This window comes from Oncorhynchus nerka, unplaced genomic scaffold, assembly GCF_034236695.1.
Source record: "Oncorhynchus nerka isolate Pitt River unplaced genomic scaffold, Oner_Uvic_2.0 unplaced_scaffold_17___fragment_2___debris, whole genome shotgun sequence".
Taxonomy (NCBI): domain Eukaryota; kingdom Metazoa; phylum Chordata; class Actinopteri; order Salmoniformes; family Salmonidae; genus Oncorhynchus; species Oncorhynchus nerka.
In genome coordinates, this window is record NW_027040483.1 from 45001 (window position 1) to 66369 (window position 21369).

General features: G+C 41.5%; 2 protein-coding genes across 3 annotated transcripts in view; one reads left to right on the top strand and one right to left on the bottom strand.

The window, feature by feature from the left end:
* The window catches only part of LOC115141702 (A disintegrin and metalloproteinase with thrombospondin motifs 15), a 16665-nt gene extending 5604 nt beyond the window's left edge, over nucleotides 1–11061 (bottom strand). The window contains exons 1-6 of one of the 2 annotated variants that reach the window (XM_029680843.2): nucleotides 9881–11061; nucleotides 8045–8177; nucleotides 2525–2692; nucleotides 1792–2075; nucleotides 1376–1553; nucleotides 711–886 (exon numbers count right to left, since the gene is read on the bottom strand). In XM_029680843.2, the coding sequence (XP_029536703.2) occupies nucleotides 711–886; nucleotides 1376–1553; nucleotides 1792–2075; nucleotides 2525–2692; nucleotides 8045–8177; nucleotides 9881–10831 (1890 nt within the window). In that variant the 5' untranslated portion in view covers nucleotides 10832–11061. Of the gene's footprint in view, nucleotides 1–710; nucleotides 935–1375; nucleotides 1554–1791; nucleotides 2076–2524; nucleotides 2693–8044; nucleotides 8178–9880 lie in introns of both variants that reach the window. The other variant, XM_029680842.2, reaches the window with a different exon arrangement.
* A 1474-nt stretch (nucleotides 11062–12535) lies between these two features.
* Nucleotides 12536–21080, top strand: LOC115141703 (A disintegrin and metalloproteinase with thrombospondin motifs 8). Its single transcript, XM_029680844.2, has 9 exons — nucleotides 12536–13597; nucleotides 14204–14443; nucleotides 15273–15405; nucleotides 15754–15921; nucleotides 17044–17336; nucleotides 17850–18033; nucleotides 18198–18370; nucleotides 18501–18676; nucleotides 18868–21080. The coding sequence occupies exons 1-9, from the start codon at nucleotides 12842–12844 to the stop codon at nucleotides 19598–19600; spliced, it is 2856 nt and encodes a 951-aa protein (XP_029536704.1). The 5' UTR covers nucleotides 12536–12841; the 3' UTR covers nucleotides 19601–21080.
* Nucleotides 21081–21369: the final 289 nt, after the last annotated feature.

Sequence of the window (21369 nt, forward strand, 5' to 3'; positions counted from 1 at the left end):
AAGCAAGTGAAATAGATAATAAACAAAAGTGAAATAATCAAATCAAAAATTAACAGTAAACATTAAGTCACAAGTTTCAAAGGAATAGACACATTTCAAATGTCATATTATGGCTATGTACAGTGTTAAAATGATGTGCAAATAGTTCAAGTACAAAAGGGAAAATAAATAAAGATAAATATGGGTTGTATTTACAATGGTGTTTGTTCTTCACTGGTTCACCTTTTCTTGTGGCAGCAGATCACAAATTTTGCTGCTTGATTGCACACTGTGATAAATCTTGATGGCACACCGTGGTATTTCACCCAATATATATGAGATTTTATCCAAATTTGTTTTGGAATTCTTTGTGGGTCTGTGTAAACTGAGGGAAATATGTCTTTCTAATATGGTCATACTGTATATTTGACAGGAGGTTAGGAAGTGCAACTCAGGTTCCACCTCATTTTGTGGGCAGTGTGCACATAGCCTGTTTTCTTTTGAGAGCCAGGTCTGCCTACGGCGGCCTTTCTCAATAGCAAGGCTATTGTCACGAATATCACCGAAGGTGGCTCCCCTTCCGTCGTCGTCGCCGGTCTACTAGCTGCCACCGATCCCTTTTTCCCTTTTTGTTTGGTTTTGTCTAATTGTTTTCACCTGTTCCTTGTTGGGGTTTTTGTGTTGGGGTTATTTAAGTTCGATTAGCCCACTTGTGTTTGTGCGGTACTCACCTTTGGAGCAAGGACATAGAAGTAGCCTGTTCCATTGGCTCTGCAGATGAGCTTGCACTTGTCCTTGGGTGACACTCCAGAATATTTCGGGACCCACACCACAGACGCTGAGAGCCTGTTGGTGTTGAGGCTGAATCCGTTGAACGCCTCACACTGCTCCTCGCGGAAGCTTTTGCCTATGGATTGTATGCTTATTAGTAACGTGGATCCATATGAGTACACATCTGTAAAAAAAAAACATGTGGGTCATCCTTTAATGAAGCAACTTATAAAGGCTTTAGGACATTCAAAAAGTCTTCATGAGCCCTACATTCATGCTTGACAATTTTTTAAAAATAATAATAAATAAAATATGGTTGGATAGGTGCAGTGAAACGTGTTGATTACATCTGGTGCATTGCCAAATGTGACATTACCTTTTACCACTGTTCATATAACATGACGTTTGCTTATGATTGATTTCTGAAGCTTCTGTATAAGCTTTACCATGGACTAATGGCTTTCTTTAACATTTCAAACTGTAATTTTAAAGTGGGACTGTTGTTTCACACGCATTTTACATATTAGCATGTCAGCAAATCTTATTTCTTGTGGTAAGGAAGCAAAATGCATTTTTCGAAAAGAATGTAATTAAGGATTACTTAAAACTTCACAATGAGTTCTACCTGGTTCTGGGCAGGCGTCCAAATTGCAGGAGCGATGCTTCACACGGAGTCCTTGGCAGTATTTCCCCCCATATTCTGGAACAGGGTTGTTACAGTCTCTTTTGGCCAGCTGAACTCCTCCCCCACAGGTTCTGGAACATGACCCATACACACCCCACGTCCCCCATCCACCGTCCACCTGTAGGAGAACTACACACATTTAGAAACTGTACTCTAAATTACACGTAGAACCAATAGTAACATTTTAGTGTACATTCAGAAATATAGTTTACAGTACATATTATTACAAAGATATAGATGTTTCATTGTTGTTAGATTGTGAAATCATTGTATTCATTGTGAGATCAGTCTCTATCAACATCTCTATCAATAGTAATAACTACGCAGATCAGAACACTGACAGTGAGTGTGCTCACCTTGGTCTTATTGGTATTGTTCTTGTCGGTGCACACCCCTCGGAAGCAGAGCTTACTGTTGCCACAGCTGGTGCCATCGGCCCAGGGGAAATGACGTGTCTGGCAGACCAGCTGGCCTCTGGCCTTGCCCGTGCACCACAGCTTGGAGCAGTGCTGCATGTAGGGACAGGGCTTGGAGCCCGTACCGAAGGCCAGCTCACACTGGCGGTGGAGGCTGTAGTTGGTGCCTGGGAGGCTCTCAGGCAGAGCCAGCAGTTTTTGGGGCTGATCCAGAAGACAGTCCCCTTTCGAAGAAAAACAACCACAGAGTCAAGATATCAGCTGTGCAAAGCTTTTTGTAAACCATTACATAGTCATATTTTCCAGCCCAAATAAGTGCAAATACCTGTGCAAAAAAAAAGTATTTTTTTAAACATTAAACAAGCGTTGAAGCTCGTTATATGTCACAGTCAGCTAATGCAGATGTTGAACAGGAACAGTATTTGACATGAGAGGCCCATGAACTCCAATGCTATTGCTTCTAATTGCATTGCCCCGTTCAAGAACTCCAATAGTAAGAACTGTTTAGATTTGCTGCAAGAGTGAGAACAAAGTCTGATGTTTTTCAAAGGAGGGGGGGCATATATACATTTGTATGACAGCTATAATTTACACAAGCAGAACTCACACGCACATGCATGCACATTGTATGACAGCTCCAATTTACAGAGACCGAGCTGAGTGGCTAACTGACCGTGGCCTCTGTCCAGGAAGTCTGTAATGATGGCTGCACTGCACACAGACCAGGGGTTGGCACGGTCAATCTGGATCAGCGTGGGGGACATCATGTGGTTGTCCTTGAGCTTCCCAAACACCTCCTTGCAGGCGTTCACATTGTCATGGGGCATGTTGAAGACATGGCCTGAAGGACAGAAGAAATAGCACAGGGAGGTAATATGACCAGAATGACTAGAAAATCTGAAAATACAGAACATTGGTTTGAGAATACCAGGTTATTTCATCATCATCTCATCATCGTCATTTTAATCCATGTCAATCATCATCAACAAATTCCAATAATGTTCTAATTCACGTGTCAGCTCATTCCATGGAGGGCCGAGTGTCTGCGCCTTTTAGCACCTCCTTTGTATTTCATTGAGAAATTAAGGTCACTAATTACAAAGGAACTCCCCTCACCTGGTTGTCTAGGTCTTAATTGAAAGGATAAAACAAAAACCTGCAAACACTAGGCCCTCCGTGGAATGAGTTTGACACCCTTGTACTAATTAGAGGATGATTTAAATAAGAGGAAAAATCCCATTCTCTGCTCAACAAGCCATTGAGACCTTGCTATTGTCAAGTGGTGGTTTGGTTGCAGATATTTCCCCCTTTTATTAAGTTTGCAATGTCCATTTGTTTTGCTCAGCCTGCAGTAGCTCACGGCGCTAGCCTGGCCTGGTACCAGCTGCTTACGTTTGTAGCGAAGACCACTGACAGTGGAACATAATCACAGATTCATTGGGACGAGGACAATGAGAGTCAGGGTGATTTTACTAGTCTTCTTCAATGCATCTGTTCACGGCAGGACTGAAGTTGGATCGCCATACTTCTCTTCTAAATCATATAGCATACAATGATACTATATGTTGTAGGGCTAGTATGTATTTTCACAATGCTGTCATATGAAGTTTAATAGTCACAGGCAGTGGAAGGATAACTGTAAGATGGAACTGAGGACTTTGTTTCCAACAACAAGGCAAGTCATCTCATCCCACACGGAGATGACGACTTCACAAAGGGATGTCAAATATGACAGTCCTTTTTGAAGAAAATTCTATAATTAGTTCATAGAAGTGTGCACCTTAAACCAGTGCCTCTCAATGGGGCCTCACATCTGCTAGTACTTCCCCATCTGTTTTCAGGCTTTACTTCATTCACAGCTCCACATGGATGATTGAAAACACTTGATGCAACTGTCACTTGTTGTCTCATTAATAATACCAGCCTTGACAAAAATGGCTTCAGTGGTAATGTACAGACTGACACCCATTTCACTTGATCAAAGGAAGAAGGTGAGAAAAGTTCAAGAGTTTTCAATGGGGCCATGTTTTTTTCCCCCCACCAATGTCTGACAGATTAGAATTGGTAATCAAATTTCGCACGTGCACGTGGGGGTCAAGGACCCCCTTGGGCAGTTCATACATTGAGGGATTATGTATGCTCTTTGGTCCAATTTACAACATCTAATTTCTATGGAGATTGATGAACTGTGCAGTACATCCGCAACAACAGACTACAATTGAATTAGTTAACACCACATGACATCATCAACACCTATCATCTTTTGTGCAAGACGTGCATAATGCTTACATGTTCACTCTGGCAATAACATAATAACATACAAGTCTACTTGGGCATCGACATATTATTGATTAGCTGTGAACATCGAAGACGACAAGACGACAAGATGCCCAATGGTCTGTTTGTCAGATGTTTCTACCTCCCTGCCTGGCTGTTCCATCCCTCCTTTCAAGATACAACTTTATGAACCTCCTGTCATCTAAAACTGTGGAAGACCATCACCCAAGTACTGCCAGATCCCTACATTTGTTTTGTAAACATTTTTGTTTTTTGTTGTTTTTATTTTTATTTTTAATAATGACTTTGATTCTACCTGTAATGAAAAGCATGATATAAAATAAATATATTATTATTATTATTTAGTCTTCACATGCTATCTAGAACCTATAAGGGTTCTTCGGCTGTCCCCATAGATCAAATCACCACGATGTCACAATGGCCTGCACATTTTATTCTGGTTTGTAAATGCAGAGTTATGTGTATGGTTGGTTCTCTGCATGGCTCTGGTCTGTATTTACAAATAACTATCGTATAATGTAGATGACAGTATGGTAGGCGGCCGGCAAAATTGTCGCTATTTTCAAAAACGGAACAGGGTCAAATGATCAGATCTTAATACTTTTTGGTATTAAATTGCCTGGACCAATCTATCTATTTGCCTGGACCAATCTATCTATTTGAAAACAGGGAGGCAGGTAGCCTAGCGCTTAGAGTGTTGGGCCGGTTTGCTTGTTTGAATCCCCAAGCCGGCAAGGTGAACAATCTGTAGATCTGCCCTTGAACAAGGCACTTAACCGCCGTCAATAATGGCTGATCCCTGACCATGACCCCGCTCGCTGAGAGTGTCTCAGGGGTAGTTGGAATGTACAAGAAACACACTTGTACAAGTTACCCTCTTGTACATGCAGTGAAACAGGACAAATATAAGCACCCCTATTTGAGTATACAGTGGGGCAAAAAAGTATTTAGTCAGCCACCAGTTGTGCAAGTTCTCCCACTTAAAAAGATGAGAGAGGCCTGTAATTTTCATCATAGGTACACTTCAACTATGACAGACAAAATGAATTTTTTTTCCAGAAAATCACATTGTAGGTTCCTCCGTTAAAAGTTGTGTCATACTGAGGCACACCTTGCGTGCTGCTGCAGCATTCTGTGGCATGTCATAATTGTCAGGCATTTTTTCTGTTAATGCAAGCTAATTTGACCTCCAGAGGGCATCTTTGAGAAGCATTCGATCGTCTTCCATATTGGCATTACCAGAGACGGGGAGGGCACGCGGGAGACCGGGGTTCAATTCCCCAACGGGGAGGAAGGAGTAGGCTGTCCTTGTAAATATGTTTTTTAAAAAAAGTAAAAATAAAGAAAAATCATGGAATGAGTAGGTGTGTCCAAACTTTTGATTGGTACTTGCTTAATTAATTAGATTAATATTATGGTGTTTCCATTCCATTAAAAAATGAAAAACCCTCTGGGTAGGATGAAACGGAAAATATGGCGCTGTACAATGTGACGGTCGGCAGTACAGTACTGGGCTATTTGGCTAAAGAATCCCTGTGTCGTGCGGATGGGAGACTGTGGTATGTGTGTACATGTGAGAGAGGGAGAGAAAGAATGCTGTAACATACCTCACTCTCCATTGTCTTACATTGGATTTGCTTATACTGTATAATCTACTCTAGGAATGTGTGTGAGAGTGTGTGGATTTCTTTAGATATTGTTTATATACAGTACCGGTCAAACATTTGGACACACATACTCATTCAATGTTTTTTCTTTATTTTTAGTATTTTCTACATTGAAGAATAATAGTGAAGACATCAAAACTATGAAATAACACATATGGAATAATGTAGTAACCAAACAAATGTTAAACAAATCAAAATATATTTTATATTTGAGATTCTTCAAAGTAGCCACCCATTGCCTTGATGACAGCTTTGCACACTCTTGGCATCCTCTCAACCAGCTTCACCTGGAATGCTTTTCCAACAGTGTTGAAGGAGTTCCCACATATGCTGAGCACTTGTTGGCTGCTTTTCCTTCACTCTGCGGTCCAACTCATCCCAAACCATCTCAATTGGGTTGAGGTTGGGTGATTGTGGAGGCCAGGTCTTCTGATGCAGCCCTCCATCACGCTCCTTTTTGGTCAAATAGCCCGTACACAAGCTGTAGGTGTGTTGGGTCATTGTCCTGTTGAAAACAAATGATAGTCCCACTAAACACAAACCAGATGGGATGGCGTATCGCTGCAGAATGCTGTGGTAGCCATGCTGGTTAAGTGTGCCTTGAGTTCTATATAAATCAGAAACAGTGTCACCAGCAAAGCACTCCCACACCATCACACCTCCTCCATGCTTCACAGTGGGAACCAGACATGCAGAGATCATCCATTCACCTACTCTGCATCTCACAAAGACACGGCAAAATTCTCAATTTGGACTCATCAGACCAAAGGACAGATTTCCAACAGTCTAATCTCCATTGCTCGTGTTTCTTGGCCCAAGCAAGTCTCTTCTTATTATTGGTGTCCTTTAGTAATGGTTTCTTTGCAGCAATTCGAACATGAAGACCTGATTCACGCGGTCTCCTCTGAACAGTTGATGTTGAGATGTGTCTGTTACTTGAACTCTGTCAAGCATTTATTTGGGCTGCAATTTCTGAGGCTGGTAACTCTAATGAACTTATCCTCTGCAGCAGAGGTAACTCTGGGTCTTCCTTTGCTGTGGAGGTCCTCATGAGAGCCAGTTTCATCATAGCGCTTAATGGTTTTTGCGACTGCACTTGAAGAAACTTTCTAAAGTTCTTGAAGTTTTCCACATTGACTGACCTTCATGTCTTAAAGTAATGATGGACTGTTGTTTCTCTTTGCTTATTTGAGCTATCTTCTGTATACCACCCCTACCTTGTCACAACACAACTGATTGGCTCAAACGCATTAATAAGGAAAGAAATTCCACAAATTAACTTTAAACCAGGCATACCTGCTAATTGAAATGCATTCCAGGTGACCATCTCATGAAGCTGGTTGAGAGAATGCCAAGAGTTTGCAACGTTGTCATCAAGGCAAAGGATGGCTACTGAAGACTCTCAAATTCAAAATATATTTAGATTCGTTTTTTCACTTTTTTTGGTTACTACATGATTCCATGTGTGTTATTTAATAGTTTAGATGTGTATACACACCTTCCTAATATTGAGTTGCACCCCCTTTTGCCCTCCGAACAGCCACAATTCATCGAGGCACGGACTTTACAAGGTGTTGAAAACATTCCACAGGGATGCTGGCCCATGTTGACTCCAATACGTCCCACAATTGTGTCAAATTGGCTGGATGTTCTTTGGGTAGTGGACCATTCTTGATACACACGGGAAACTGTTGAGCATGAGAAACCCAGCATCGTTGCAGTTCTTGACTCAAACCGGTGCAACTGGCATATACTACTATACCCCATTCAATGTCACTTAAATTATGTGTCTTGCACATTCACCTTCTGAATGGCACCCATACACAATCCATGACTCAGTGGTCTCAAGGCATAAAAATCCTTCTGTAACCCTTTTCCTCTACACAGATTTAACTAAAAATGGTTCTTCTAAGGGTTCTCCTATACACCAAATCAGAACGTTGTTTATAAACATTCTGATTTGGTGTATAGGAGAACCCTTAGAAGAACCATTTTTTTGTTCAAGGTAAAAACCCTTTTGGTTCTAGGTAGAACACTTTTGGGATCCATGTAGAACCCTTTCCATAGAGGGTTCTACATGGAACCCCAAAGGGTTCTACCTGGAACCAAAAGGGTTATCCTATGGGGACAGCCGGAGAACCCTTTTGGAACCCTTTTTTCTTAGAGTGTTCTGGTAGATCTGATCTGAATGATACCGATAATACACAATAAGAGTGATCTTCACTCACCCAGTTCATGAGCAGTGGTGAAGGCTGAAGGGAGACCGTCATCCTCGATGACAGAGCAGCTTCTCTTGGGATCACACATAGTTCCCACATCTGCCATGCCCAAGGTGTCACAGGTTGTGGCTCCACACAAGTCCTGTTGCAGAAGACAAATGAAATGTGATCATCTGGTCAATGTGATGAGATGGGGAGATGTGTAGGTGTGTAATGTAATTTGTCTTACGCGTAACAGTGTGTTGTTATTTCATTGCATATCCACCATCTTTTGGTAGATATTAAAGCAGAAAACACTTACAATCTGGTCCATTGTTCTGGTTGGGCCCATTTCTTTATCTCTCTCTCTCTCTCCCTGTCTCTCTCTCTGATGTGCAAACAATCTGGCCCAGTGAGCTAACCCTTTAATCCGCAAGATGCTTAGGGAATGTTATAGCTGTCAGAGAAGAACAATTCCACTGCCACGTGCCAAGGGGTCTGTCTGACAATGGAACTGATAAAAATGTATTGTACTTGACCATTGTACAACACTTTCAAATACAAGTTTATTTTGATTTGAGTGTGAGAATTCTTATCCGATACAACTGCATTGTTCATACAAGTACATTAACACCATGCCTCTAGCCTACAATATTCAATTCAATAACCCCTCCCCAATAAAGTCAATAAACACTCTTTATCCCCACAGGGTGACTGTATAGGTCAAGGCATCTTCGCCATGTAAGTGGGATCATTTTACACCACTTTGATCACAGTTGGACAGAATCAGTCTCAGAATGAAATGTTATGCATTTTGCTATGCACTCAAAGAGAACCAGTGCATCAGATTGCTTCCAGCCAAGCTAGGCTTAATGGAAAACAGACAAACTGGCTGAGTCCAGGCTGAGAGGCAGGACTAAAGGCTCACAGCTGGAAGTGAGTGGATCATCACAGAGAAATGGATACTTCCCATTCCATCATATGAGTGTGTAAAATCCTAGCTCTGGTCCAGGGCGTTAGTGCTAATACTGAGAATTCGTTAGCAAGCTGCACTGAAGCCCTGTACCAGAGCTAGTGAAAACCCTGCCTGGCCTGTTCTACCTGTGGCATTTCTCAACTCAGGTTGGGATCATCGAGAATGATAGAGGCCTCTAGTGACCAAAAGGCAGTTTTAGCATGGGCAGCGCCATTGAGGGCTTCTACCATGCTTCCGCCAATTTAAAGTAGTCAAAGTAGTGAGTGGGGATTCCTATGCGTTGTAGCCTCAATGGTGCTGCCCATGCTTTCACAGATGCTATAATGGCACAGATATAAAGATGAGTCCTCTATCTATCTCTATGGTCGGGATGGAAAAATAGGTGACCGGCTATACCCACTTTCCTGAAAGATGTGAAACACTATTTGTTCATACGGTTCAATCTTGTTCCATGAGCATGTTTTTTTGGCTCAGTGATCCTAATAGTGTGGACCGTTATGCTAAATCTTCTGCAACGTGATTCATGATAGGAAAAAGGAGGGGGACTTTTAAGATGTCAAGACAGATGTGATGCTTGTTAGCTGTGCAATTGCAAGCAATGTTTTCATTTTTTGCATTGAGTAAAAATTTGAATTTGGAAGTGGAATTTTAGTTGATTTCCTTAATAGAAGAGGAATTGACACCCAAACCCACCTTGTCTCAGCATTATCAGGCTGCATGTAAACACACAGGGATGTGTCTATAAAAGAACACTTAGTATTGTATTTGCAGATAATGTATTGGGTTACATAATAAGATAATTATTCCAAATGGAAATAATTGATGATTGCATGGAAGCTAATCTGCAAGCAAACATCAAAAAGAGTTGACACCGTGTTACCACTCCTTACCTGTTTGGTGAATAGGATTGCAGTGTCCCAATATTCAGGGTGCTTGTCATTGTATTTGTTTAAATGTTTCTGCCAAGAACAGAAACTGCGTAGAGTGAGGGCAGCATTGGTGGAAACCTTGGGTCCTTTCTCTGCTTCGTTGATCACCATGAAGCCCACTACCACTATGTTTATGGAATTCATGATGCTGGGGTGCTTGTACAGCTTCGCAGCAACAGACATCAGGGTCAACAGGTAATGTTTCAAGTCGTCCCCGTGAAATTTGGCCATAGACTCATCAGCCACGACAAGAACCTCCACAAACCTAGGGATGGAGGCAAACCTTTTTGATCTACCCAAGCTCTTCAATACAGTTTCAGTCAGGCTGTCCATCTCCAGTCCTTTCATGTGTTTATATTTCTCAAAAGACCCTGAAATGCTTTGGGTCAAACCAGGTCCTACTCCACACCTGTTCGTGGTGGAATTGCCGCTGGAGTCCCGGTCGCGTCCCCGGCGGCGTATGACGTGGGTTCTTCTCGCCCTCTCGTTCGAAAGCTGATTGATGAAATATTCCATGCCCTGGTAAGAAAAGGCGCCTTGTAAGCCTTTGCAGAGGCTCAGCGCAGCATACGATTCCTGGTCTGCATTGACATCGCCAGAGTAGAAGCAGTGGCTCAGGTCTGTGGCTGCAGAGGAATTTGATGCTAAGGAGCCGCTGTGAGGAGGGATGTTGGGCGCAATAAATGTAGAATCCGGTAAAAGGTTGAGATAAAATTCTTGACTGAATGCCGTTATTTTAAAAACAACTAGTTGGTCATTCTTTCTCTCCTCCGTCTGGCGAATAGTATGTCTTTCTAAATGTTTATTGTCTAATCGAACAGGTACGCAAAAATCTATTTCGATGCAATAGTTCAATTTTGCATATAATAGGACATCCATAAAAATAAACAGAGAGCCAATAAACGTAGTCATATTTGCAATGCAAAAACTATTACTTATCGATTAATCCGCCACTGTCCTTGGTGGTACCAAGTCTGCATGTGATCCAGTGCGCTGTGTCACAGAGCCGCAGTTGAGCGTCCTCAAAGGATGAAAGACCAAAAGATGTGATCGATTCCCATCTTGAACCAGACTATTGAGGCCAGCCTGCTCTTTGGACTTGGTGAGTTTGACTCTCAGTTTAGAGTCATGTTTATAAACATCGGGAACTGTCAACGGAAATGTGGGGAGGTCCTTGGAAAAGCTCATTGGACATGGTCTAACCCCTTGGTTTATGCTTTGAACCGCAGCCACTTGTAGCGCTCTAAATATTATTATCACATGTGGCACAAGCTGAACTGTCTCCTCCCACTATCGGAACCAAAAGTGCGTCTCTGAGGCAACGGGTTGAACACTCATCGCCAACCACAAAGTAGCCTACTAAAGTAACACTTTTGGTACAGTGCCAATTGTACAGTGTGAGTTATAGATTCAGGTGAAACTAATATGACTTAATCCGGCATAACTAATCGATTGAGTAAACTGTAATCTTATACAAACTAATTATCGTACAAGGTAACTAGGCTTAATGACCTAACAGTTCAAACTCCATGCGTAATGCAAATACACCCAAGAAATATTGAGAAATAGCCTAATAATATTTCCAACAATGTCTAACCTGCTCTAGGCTATAGTTAAAAAAAAGAACGACACCTGTTGCGCCTGCAGTAGAGTGCGCATCTCTGGTCATTCCCGCGCGTAAATGACATCTAATTATTTTGTGGTCCAATACTACCACCTTGTGGTTGAAATGTTTACTCAGAACCTTTATATAGCGCTAACATGTGTCCTTTTGCCAATGCCACTTCGAAGCTAATAAGCAGCGTTCATTGGTTACATTATATGACATTGTTTGCTCTCTTATGATGAAGGGCAAAAGGGACACGTGTTAGCGCTTTATAAAAAGTAGGTTAGTAGGTAAGGGTAGCATAGTGGTTAGAGCGTTGGACTAGTAAAGGAAAAGTTGCAAGATCGGAACCCCGAGCTGACAAGGTAAAAATATGTCGTTCTTCCACTGAACAAGGCAATTACCCCACTGTTCCTTGGCCGTCATTGAAAATGAGAATTTGTTCTTAACTGACTTGCCTAGTTTAATGAAGGTAAAACCAAAAAAGTTTAGATAAGGTTCTATGGAAGCTTTTCAACCACAAGGTGGTAGTATTGGATTACAAAATAATGAGATTCCCTTTACGCGCGGGAATGACCAGTGATGCGCAAGATAAGAGTCTTATCTCTTTAACACAATTCTCTCATGTATTCCATGACATCTCTTTATCATTGATTTATTCGACTGACGGGGACCATGGCCGTGGTGGGTATGCTATAGCCTACTTATGGGAGTCGCTTGGGGGCCACTGCACTGGCAGTCACTCAAAGTTTAAAATAACTGACCGAGCCCTTAAATTATAATATGGGTATCCATGTTGCAGCGTCCTGTGCTGTAGGCCTATGCCGAGTTCATGTTAGTTGCAGGGTTGTCAAGCTGCAGCTATTTCAGAAGGGGGGAGTGTCGCTTCCCATTGGATCCGTTGTATCCAAGAGTTTCTCATGAGGTACGAGTGGGAGGAGAATTTGAGGCAACGAGTGGTATACAAGAAAGTATAAATACCTCCGCTACTCCTAGTATTCAGTGGTGCTGCCGAGTGGTAGAACAGTATTTTAGCTCCGCTATAATAGCATAAAGATCACACAATTAAACTAAAAATATCAAACATTCTCGACACAGACTGACTATACAGCAGTGGGTTTTTGTCACATTATACTGATGAAAAAAATATTTTAGTTGTGAGGTCACTAAGACTAAAAATAGTTTAGTTACACGAGATTTTCTACCGACACTAACTATTGACGAGTACAGCTGCGTATGGGCTTGGTCCGGAATTTTGGTTGAAAAGTTGTTTTTGTTTTATTTTTTATTTTGTTGTGCAATTTCCATTGCAGAATATGTGTTCAAATAGGTGTTTCGTTTTACTAGTCCTGTGCGTAATCGACAAATCACTTTCTAAATTGTTTGATTCCGAGGAAATTGTACCTGTCAGGTTAAATGGAAGAAGCAGTGGTCGTTTTTGGAAACGAAGTGAAGAACAGCCGAGATTTAGACTCAGTGCCTTTGGCCGAGATTTCACTTTGAATTTAAGTCCGGATAACAGTTTCTTATCTACTACACTGACAATTCAACGCATCAAAGCAAACGATCTCCACACTTTACGCAGCGCCTCAGGTGCCCATGGCAGACAAACTTCTGAGACTGAAACGGACTTTCACAACTTGATAAACAAGACTGAAGAGATGGAAAGACATTTGAGAAGCTGTTTTTACTCGGGGACTGTGGACTCCAACCAAGATTCTGTTGTTGCGGTCAGTCTCTGTTATGGCATCCTTGGATCGTTTGTTACAGACGGGGATGAGTATTTAATTGAGCCCAAAGTGCTCGGCTCAGGGAGAAGGGAGAGGTCCACTGAACAGTTACATTTTATCAAAAGGACGACACCCACAGAAGCACCACATGACACTCAAACTGTATTTGATCAACTGAGTGAGGACAGTCGTGTAAAAGCTGACATGGACAGTTTTATTCACGATGAAAAAGATCCTGAGAGACAATTACGAGGGAAACGCTTTGTATCAGCACCACGATTTATTGAGACGCTGGTGGTTGCAGACTCGTCCATGACACATTTCTATGGAGATGAGATACAGGTAGGATATATTCGATTAATATAGCGCTAAGTTGACTAATTTATTTTATTGCATTTAATCCAACCCCCAATGCGAAAACACCCACAGCCAAAATGTTTTATGGAAAAACTAGTTTCTGTTTCAATTGAAAATAATTATAGCCTATATTTTGGGTGCAGAAACAATGTTTCTGATCTGCTCTGTCATGCAAGACTAGGCTCTCCACACTTGCTGATTAGCTGATATGCATGGCGGTAACTAAGTTGAAGTAATGAGATCATTTTAAAAGGAAGAGTGCGTAGAGAGTAATGATGGGACTGGGAAACCTCTGATAAGGTCAGGCAGGAGAATGATGCTTTGGCAGTAATTTCGTTCCGCATTCATTATGACTTAGCTTCTAAATTATCACCATTAAACCATTTTGGGGTCATGCAAGTGATAAAGAGCATGAGCATTAGACATTTTTAAAGATACTTCCTATTTTGTTTTTTTAAACGGAGGAAAAACATGTGTGTTTACTTCGTTATTTCACTCACTTAGTTTTTCCCCTCCAGTTTTAGCCTAAATCATCACCACAGGTGTTGCCTTGTAAGCCTCCCTAATGCCGGTTGTCCTCCCTTGCTCCAGCACTATATCCTGACCTTGGTCTCAATGGCTGCCCAGCTTTACAAACATCCCAGTATCAAGAACTCTGTCCACATGGTGGTGGTGAAGATGGTGGTGGTGGAAGACGAGGAGGTTGGACCGTCACTCTCCAATAACGGGGGAGTCGCTCTGCGCAATTTCTGTGCCTGGCAACAACAGTTCAACCCGGCCAGCCAGAGGCATCCTGAGCACTACGACACTGCTCTACTTTTCACCCGAGAGGTGAGCACTGCCTGCCCCATATGTATACTGTCACACATTACATCAATGTCACAGGATCTCCCTAACCCCTTATTCCATAATGATGTTACCATATGGTTTGGAGAGTTAATGAAATAATGTAAGCAAACAGTGATTTATTTGATTATGTATCCTCTAATGAAATACAATTGGCTGAATCAGATTGGATGAGCTTCAAAACATACAGCATAGGGCTGAATGGTCTCCTATGAGGTCTTTATTTTATTTTAGAATTGCTACAAATCATCCTTGAGTGATGATGACATCCCTTAAAATGGCCAGAGTGTAATGTTGCTGCCCTGAATTTGACCTGCCGAAGAATGTGTGCCACATGCCTCGCCATAAGAGAAACCCCAAAACTTGAGACTTAAATTGGAAGTAGTTTGCACACGCGGTCTCCAGTGAGCTATGCTTCTGCAAAACAAGGTGTACACGTGCTGAGTTGAATTCAGCATGTCACTCTGAGTCCAGATGTCCTTTGAATCATGTACGCTTATGTCTTGTGGTTTGGGACATAGGCCCCAGGAAACATTTATCTCAGTCGCAGAGAGTGAGCCTGACATGTGAAGGGAAAATGTTGAGGCATGTCATTGAAATATATATCTAATACCACACCATTAATTTCCCCACATCATAGATCTGCTTCTGTCTGCCAGGAATATTTATTTGTTTCATTTTATGATGGAAACATTGACAAACACGTTTTTTTGGCATTAGCTCTCAAGTGAAAAGAGAGAAAAAAACAACCAGGGACAAATAGAAATGCTGTCTAAAGATTCACTGTTTGAAACCGCTGCTGTCTGTCTTCCAGGATATTTGTGGACATCAGAGTTGTGACACCCTAGGGGTTGCTGATGTGGGAACTGCGTGCGATCCAAAAAGGAGTTGCTCTGTCATTGAGGACAATGGACTTCAAGCAGCTTTCACTGCTGCCCATGAACTTGGTATGACTTGTGCATTAAACAATTTGAACTTTCTCAAACTTCTATATTGACCATATATAGGTCTACATACATTTTGCCTCTTGTCGAAAAGGGTCTGCTAAATGTACAGAAATATTGTCCACAAATAACTTCATTTGTACAGAAAGGGGCACACCCTTGAGCCGAAAGCTTATGCAAAAGTGGGTTAGCCTACAACTAATAATTGTGTGGTTTAATGAGATACGAACTTGATATGAACCATACAGTCGACCCCCAAACCTAAAGTAGATGTAAACTATTAGCAACTTTACTTCCATAGCATACCTTAAATAGTATTAATTTAATTTGAATGGTATTGTTCTGCTTTAGGCCACGTGCTGAGTATGCCACACGACGACTCCAAGAATTGCGAGAGGATGTTTGGGAATCTGGGCGGCCATCACATGATGGCCCCTCTGTTCATTCACCTCAACAAAACTTTTCCCTGGTCCCCTTGCAGCGCTCTCTACATCACAGAGTTCTTTGACAACGGACACGGTATGTCATGCTGATTAACAACACTGACAACTCTGATGTAGGCAAAGGAAACATATTTGGTAGCACTTTCTATGAGGAAAGTGTTGAAGTGTTTATTTTTATTAAAATATTTTAAATGATTTGATATTAGTCATTTTTTTTACAACTATTATACTTTTTTTTTTAATTAAAATGTTAAATTCTACTGCATGTATATCACAACATATGAACACTGTGTGTTGAGGTCAGTAGGCTGGACCTGAATGAAATCACATACATTGTTTTTAAAACTCAGCAGTTGCTGGTAGATCCATTTTTACAAAAGCCTTCTAGGTCTGTTTTTACTAGAGCCTTCTAGTTCAAACCACTCTGTAATGAGGGCCCAGTTTTCACTTCTGTATTTTATTTGATAACATCTACCCGCTTAAAGAAATGATGGCCTCTGACAACGACAATGAATAATTCCAGTAGAAGTTACTTATTGTAAGCCATTCCAAAGGCTCATAATGCTTAGAACAAGTTACAAAGCATTATACCTGCAGGCTTCACACGTGTTCACAATGTTAACTCCACCTGTAGTTTCTCACCGCAGGTTTGCTTATATGCAAAAGAGTCACTAAAATATGCACTAATAAATCTCAAAATGGAGATAAATTGGAGACATCCTAAGGAATTTAGAGATTGGCTGACAAATTGTTTGTGGTTACTACTTATATCTGAAATTGGGCGTGAATGGCACTGTTTGTTATTTGAAGAGATTCATATTATTTTGTAACATTTAATCAAGACCTTCCGTTCCTCTGAGTCATACATACAGAGAAGGTTTCGGTTCTCACAAGCCAAAAGTAACAGCTGGTGTGAGCAAATAATATGTTCTTTATCAGTTAGTCAGTGATTCCAAAGAGAGTGTATGTGGCTAAGAAAGTGATCTGATCACCGGGTCAAGAACAACATCACACTAAAGTTCATTGAATATCTATCCAAATAAGAGATCATGGGTCTGAGAAGCTTCACCAACTGTCCAAAATGTGATTGTGTGAAGACTCCAACAAAGTCAGCTTCTGTCACTGTCAAGTCTCCACATTATACAACCTGTTGATTTCAAAAATGTTAAAAACAGAACTCTCGTGTGTTCAATCACAGGCGACTGCCTCTTGGATCCACCGGACAGCATCTTACCGTTACCCAGTGAACTCCCAGGCACCACATACAGCCTCGACCGCCAGTGTCAGCAGATGTTTGGGGAGGAGTTTGTGCACTGCCCCAACACCTCTGACAGTGATGTCTGCAGCCAGCTGTGGTGCAGGGAGGAGGGCAAGCCCCACTGCACCACCAATAATGGCAGCCTTCACTGGGCGGATGGCACCACGTGCGCCACCAACAGGAGCTGTCTGCACGGTGCATGCATGGCAGCCCACGAGGTCATGCAGCCAAAGGTAAGCCCTAGTTTTTCTTAGAAAAGGGGAGAAAAAAATATCTATATTTGGTCTTGTAGTATTGCATTTTGACAAACTCTGTCTCAGAATGCCTTGTTAGTTACTATATGTGGATTAATTTATCTGTGACAGAGTATTTCCTTCCTGCTTTGTAAGGAAGACCGTACTTCTGAGAGTACAAGCTCTGTAGCATGTGTCAATAAACTTGATTTATAAATTGACATGCTTGCAGTTAATATACTTTTTGCTCACCCACTAGTAAAAGCTTGTGAAAACACACACACACACACACACACACACACTTTAGTCTTGCCAAGTGCGCCACGGGTTCTGCAAGTGGTGACACATAGAACAGGAATGTGGGAGACAGCAGAAGCGTGCCACACTGACGGACAGATTTACCCAAGTCATGGCATGCCAAGAGACGCCTCAGCCTAGACTGTGGCTGAGTTGGACGGCTGATGTTATCATGGCACTCAGTACTCACTCTGTTTCGTTTTGGCTTTACCACAGGTGGTTGTGGATGGCGGCTGGGGTGCTTGGGGACCATGGCAACAGTGCTCCAGGACATGTGGAGGGGGTGTGGAGTTCTCCTACAGGGAGTGCACAGATCCCGTGCCCCAGAAGGGCGGCAAGTACTGCGAGGGCCAGAGAGTCCAGTACCAATCCTGCAACCCCCAGACGTGTGAGGAAAATGGTGAGCCATATTTTGTCTAGGCACTTGCACTACAGAATTTCCTTTCATTTATATAGTGGTGAGCTATAGTGGTGTTTTTAACCTAGATTTTTCAATAAATGTCTCTGCTTTGATATTAGTTTGATGGATCATTTTTTTCCCCTTTGTCATTTCTCCAACCTTAGGGAAGAGTTTTAGAGAGGAGCAGTGTGAGAAGTACAACAGCTTCAACTATCTGGACATTCTGGGGAACATGAAGCAATGGATTCCAAAGTACGCTGGTGTGTCGCCCCGGGACAGGTGTAAACTCTTCTGCCGGGCCAAAGGCAGCAGTGAATTCAAAGTCTTTGAAGCCAAGGTACGTTCACTAAAAATCATCTGTAGAATGTTGGCCACTGTAAATAAATATTTTACAGCTCGCCTTCACTGTTTGGTGAATCACAGTGTTAAGTCAATTGAGACCTTAAGTTTGCATTTGTGGTCCATAGGTTATCGACGGCACGACATGTGGTCCTGACACTACGTCTCTCTGTGTACAAGGCCAATGTGTCAAGGCGGGCTGTGACCAAGAGATCGGCTCAAACAAGAGGCTTGACAAGTGTGGCTTGTGTGGTGGGGATGGCCTCAGTTGCAGGAAGATCACTGGTTCATACAACAAAGCCACGTGAGTACACCTAAATATTCCAATTGCAATTATGGTAACAATCATTTATGACCCTAATGTCTTAGCCATTATCGTCTTATTATGAGCCAGAATAAATAACAGTCATATTTAGAAAGCATTATTGGTTGATTGTCTTTTGTGCTGCTGATGTGATTACAGCTGTAATGAGACATTGAGCTTTTTTCTTTCAGTTACGGATACAGCGACATTGTGACCATTCCTGTCGGGGCTACCAATATTGACATCAAACAGCGTAGCCATAGAAACATCACACACGATGGAAACTACCTGGCGGTCAAGCGAGAGAGCGGTGGCTACATACTGAATGGTAACTTCTCTGTGTCCACGGTGGAGCAGGATATCCCTGTTCTCGGGGCTGTGCTGAAGTACAGTGGCTCGTCCACCACCTTGGAGAGAATCCAGAGCTTCAGACAACTGAGGGAGGCCATCACCATCCAGTTGCTGGCCACTGCTGGGGAGGCATTTCCACCCAAGGTCAAATACACATTCTTTATCCCCAAAGATGTGTCTTTCACTAAATCCAAAGAGAAAAAGGCTTCGTTGCATATGATCCAGGCTTTCGGTGTGCCCCAGTGGCATTTGGGCAAATGGTCAGAGTGCTCCAAGAGTTGCAGCTCCGGGTGGTCCCGAAGGAACGTTGAATGCAGAGACAACGCTGGTTTCCATTCCAATACCTGCGATAAGGACCTGAAACCCACAGATATCAGACCCTGTGCTGATCTGCCATGCCCCATCTGGCAAATGGGGCCTTGGTCATCCTGTTCACGAACTTGTGGCCAGGGGGAACGCCGACGCAGTGTAGTCTGTATAGACTACACCGGCAAGACTGTCGAGTCGGAGAAGTGTGACGCTAACAAGCAACCTGCGCCAGTGTCGGGAGAGTGTGTTTACCAAGAGTGCTAGCGAGGAGACATGAAGACAGAGAGAACTTTGGGAGGGGTAGTGTAGTGGATTCTTAACCGACCCGACCGTGCTTTAGAGAAAAGCAGGGAAACCCTAGTTTGGAAATTAAGAGTGCACTAACTAACCCAGACAAGTCATAGGACATAGGACAATAGGACAACCACTAGAGAAGTTTGAACCAATAGAGATCTAGCTACCTCAGGATGTACATGTGTTTTTTTTTTAAATAGACAAAGGTACTGTGTGCAAAATATTATTCTCTCCTAAAAGCAATTACTTGGCATAAAACCTACTGACAAACACCATTGCTGTTAAATATACCTCAATTTTCCAGCATATAACCCAGAACTATACAGTCAGAGACTCAGAGCCAATAAATGAACTGGGCTAATAAAGTTAGTCTAAAGGCATACTATTCCTACCATAACATGTGACATTATCATTGCAAGACAATGACTTGCAGTGCGTATTATTTTTGAGTAAAAAGGGTTTGTGTAAAACATTTGATTAGGTGGACAAGATGGAAAACTTTGTAAAATACCTTGCTTGTGGATACCTTGCTTGTGGTTTGCTCTTTTGTTTAATTTCCTTGGGAAAAATAAGTATTTTTCTAAATGTGAGATTGTGTTAACTGCCTGTAAAAAAATGTGTCAAAGAATCTATCTGCTATCTTATTGTTGATGAATGATTTGTGGAACTGATATGCTTAAAGATGAAAATGTAAGTTCACCCATAATCATTCAAATGGTACAGGTGATTAGGTCTGCCATTGACTCATCTCTGGTGGGCAGACAACGTAACAATCTGATGCAATTAAGCAACATTTTAGTTTCGGGTTTTCGAGATTAGACATTGACAGACATTAAATCAAATAATATACTTTGTAACAAAAAAGCAACCAGCATTAATTAGTAGTAAGAATGAAACAGACATTTTAGGGTTCCTAAAATGAGTGTACACACTCTTTGTGTAAAATTTAGTTTAGCAGACCATGGTCAGGAATCTGATCTGAGGCAAATCAGTGTAACGGGGATTTTTTTTCTCTGTTCTGTACTTTTTATGTAGTGTTTTTTAAGGAATTGTAAGTACAACCAAATTCAATATAAACACGTGTGAAATGGTATATTATGGTGCATCAAAACTAATTTGCATAAAGAACAAGTCTTTTGTTTGTAATAATTTCATAGTTGATTTAAAAAATATATATTATTCATAATGGGATGAATGCTCTATTGTTTGTCAGATGTCTGTATGTGTTTGATTTCTCATTCCAGTTTGTATGTCATAAAACAAAAAGGCTAAATATGATATACCTTCAGTGAAGGACCATACTATATTATTATTATTATTGTAGCTTCCTTTTAAAGCTATTTATTTGTAAGTTTTTACCTTGGACCTGAAATTATAACATTTTCAAATGCTGCTGTCTTTGAGATTTATGTCTACAATAAAATGATCAAATACATCACATTTTACTATATGCAGTAAACATTGTCTCTTTTGTTACCCGTTTTGGAAAGTTAAAGACCCACTTTAGCTATGTTTGACCTACAACGGGTCTGCTTCTCCTTCCACTGCAGTCTTCTGGTTTAAACACAGAGAATAAAAATACAAATATGTGCACACTACACACATTGTTCAATCTTACTATTAGATGGACATACACATCAGACAATGAAAGTGTGTTTTAAATGATACTTGGTCCATAATTAGTTTTCTTCTGGCTAGCATTTATGGGCTTATTGTATTACATGCAAATAGTTGATCAG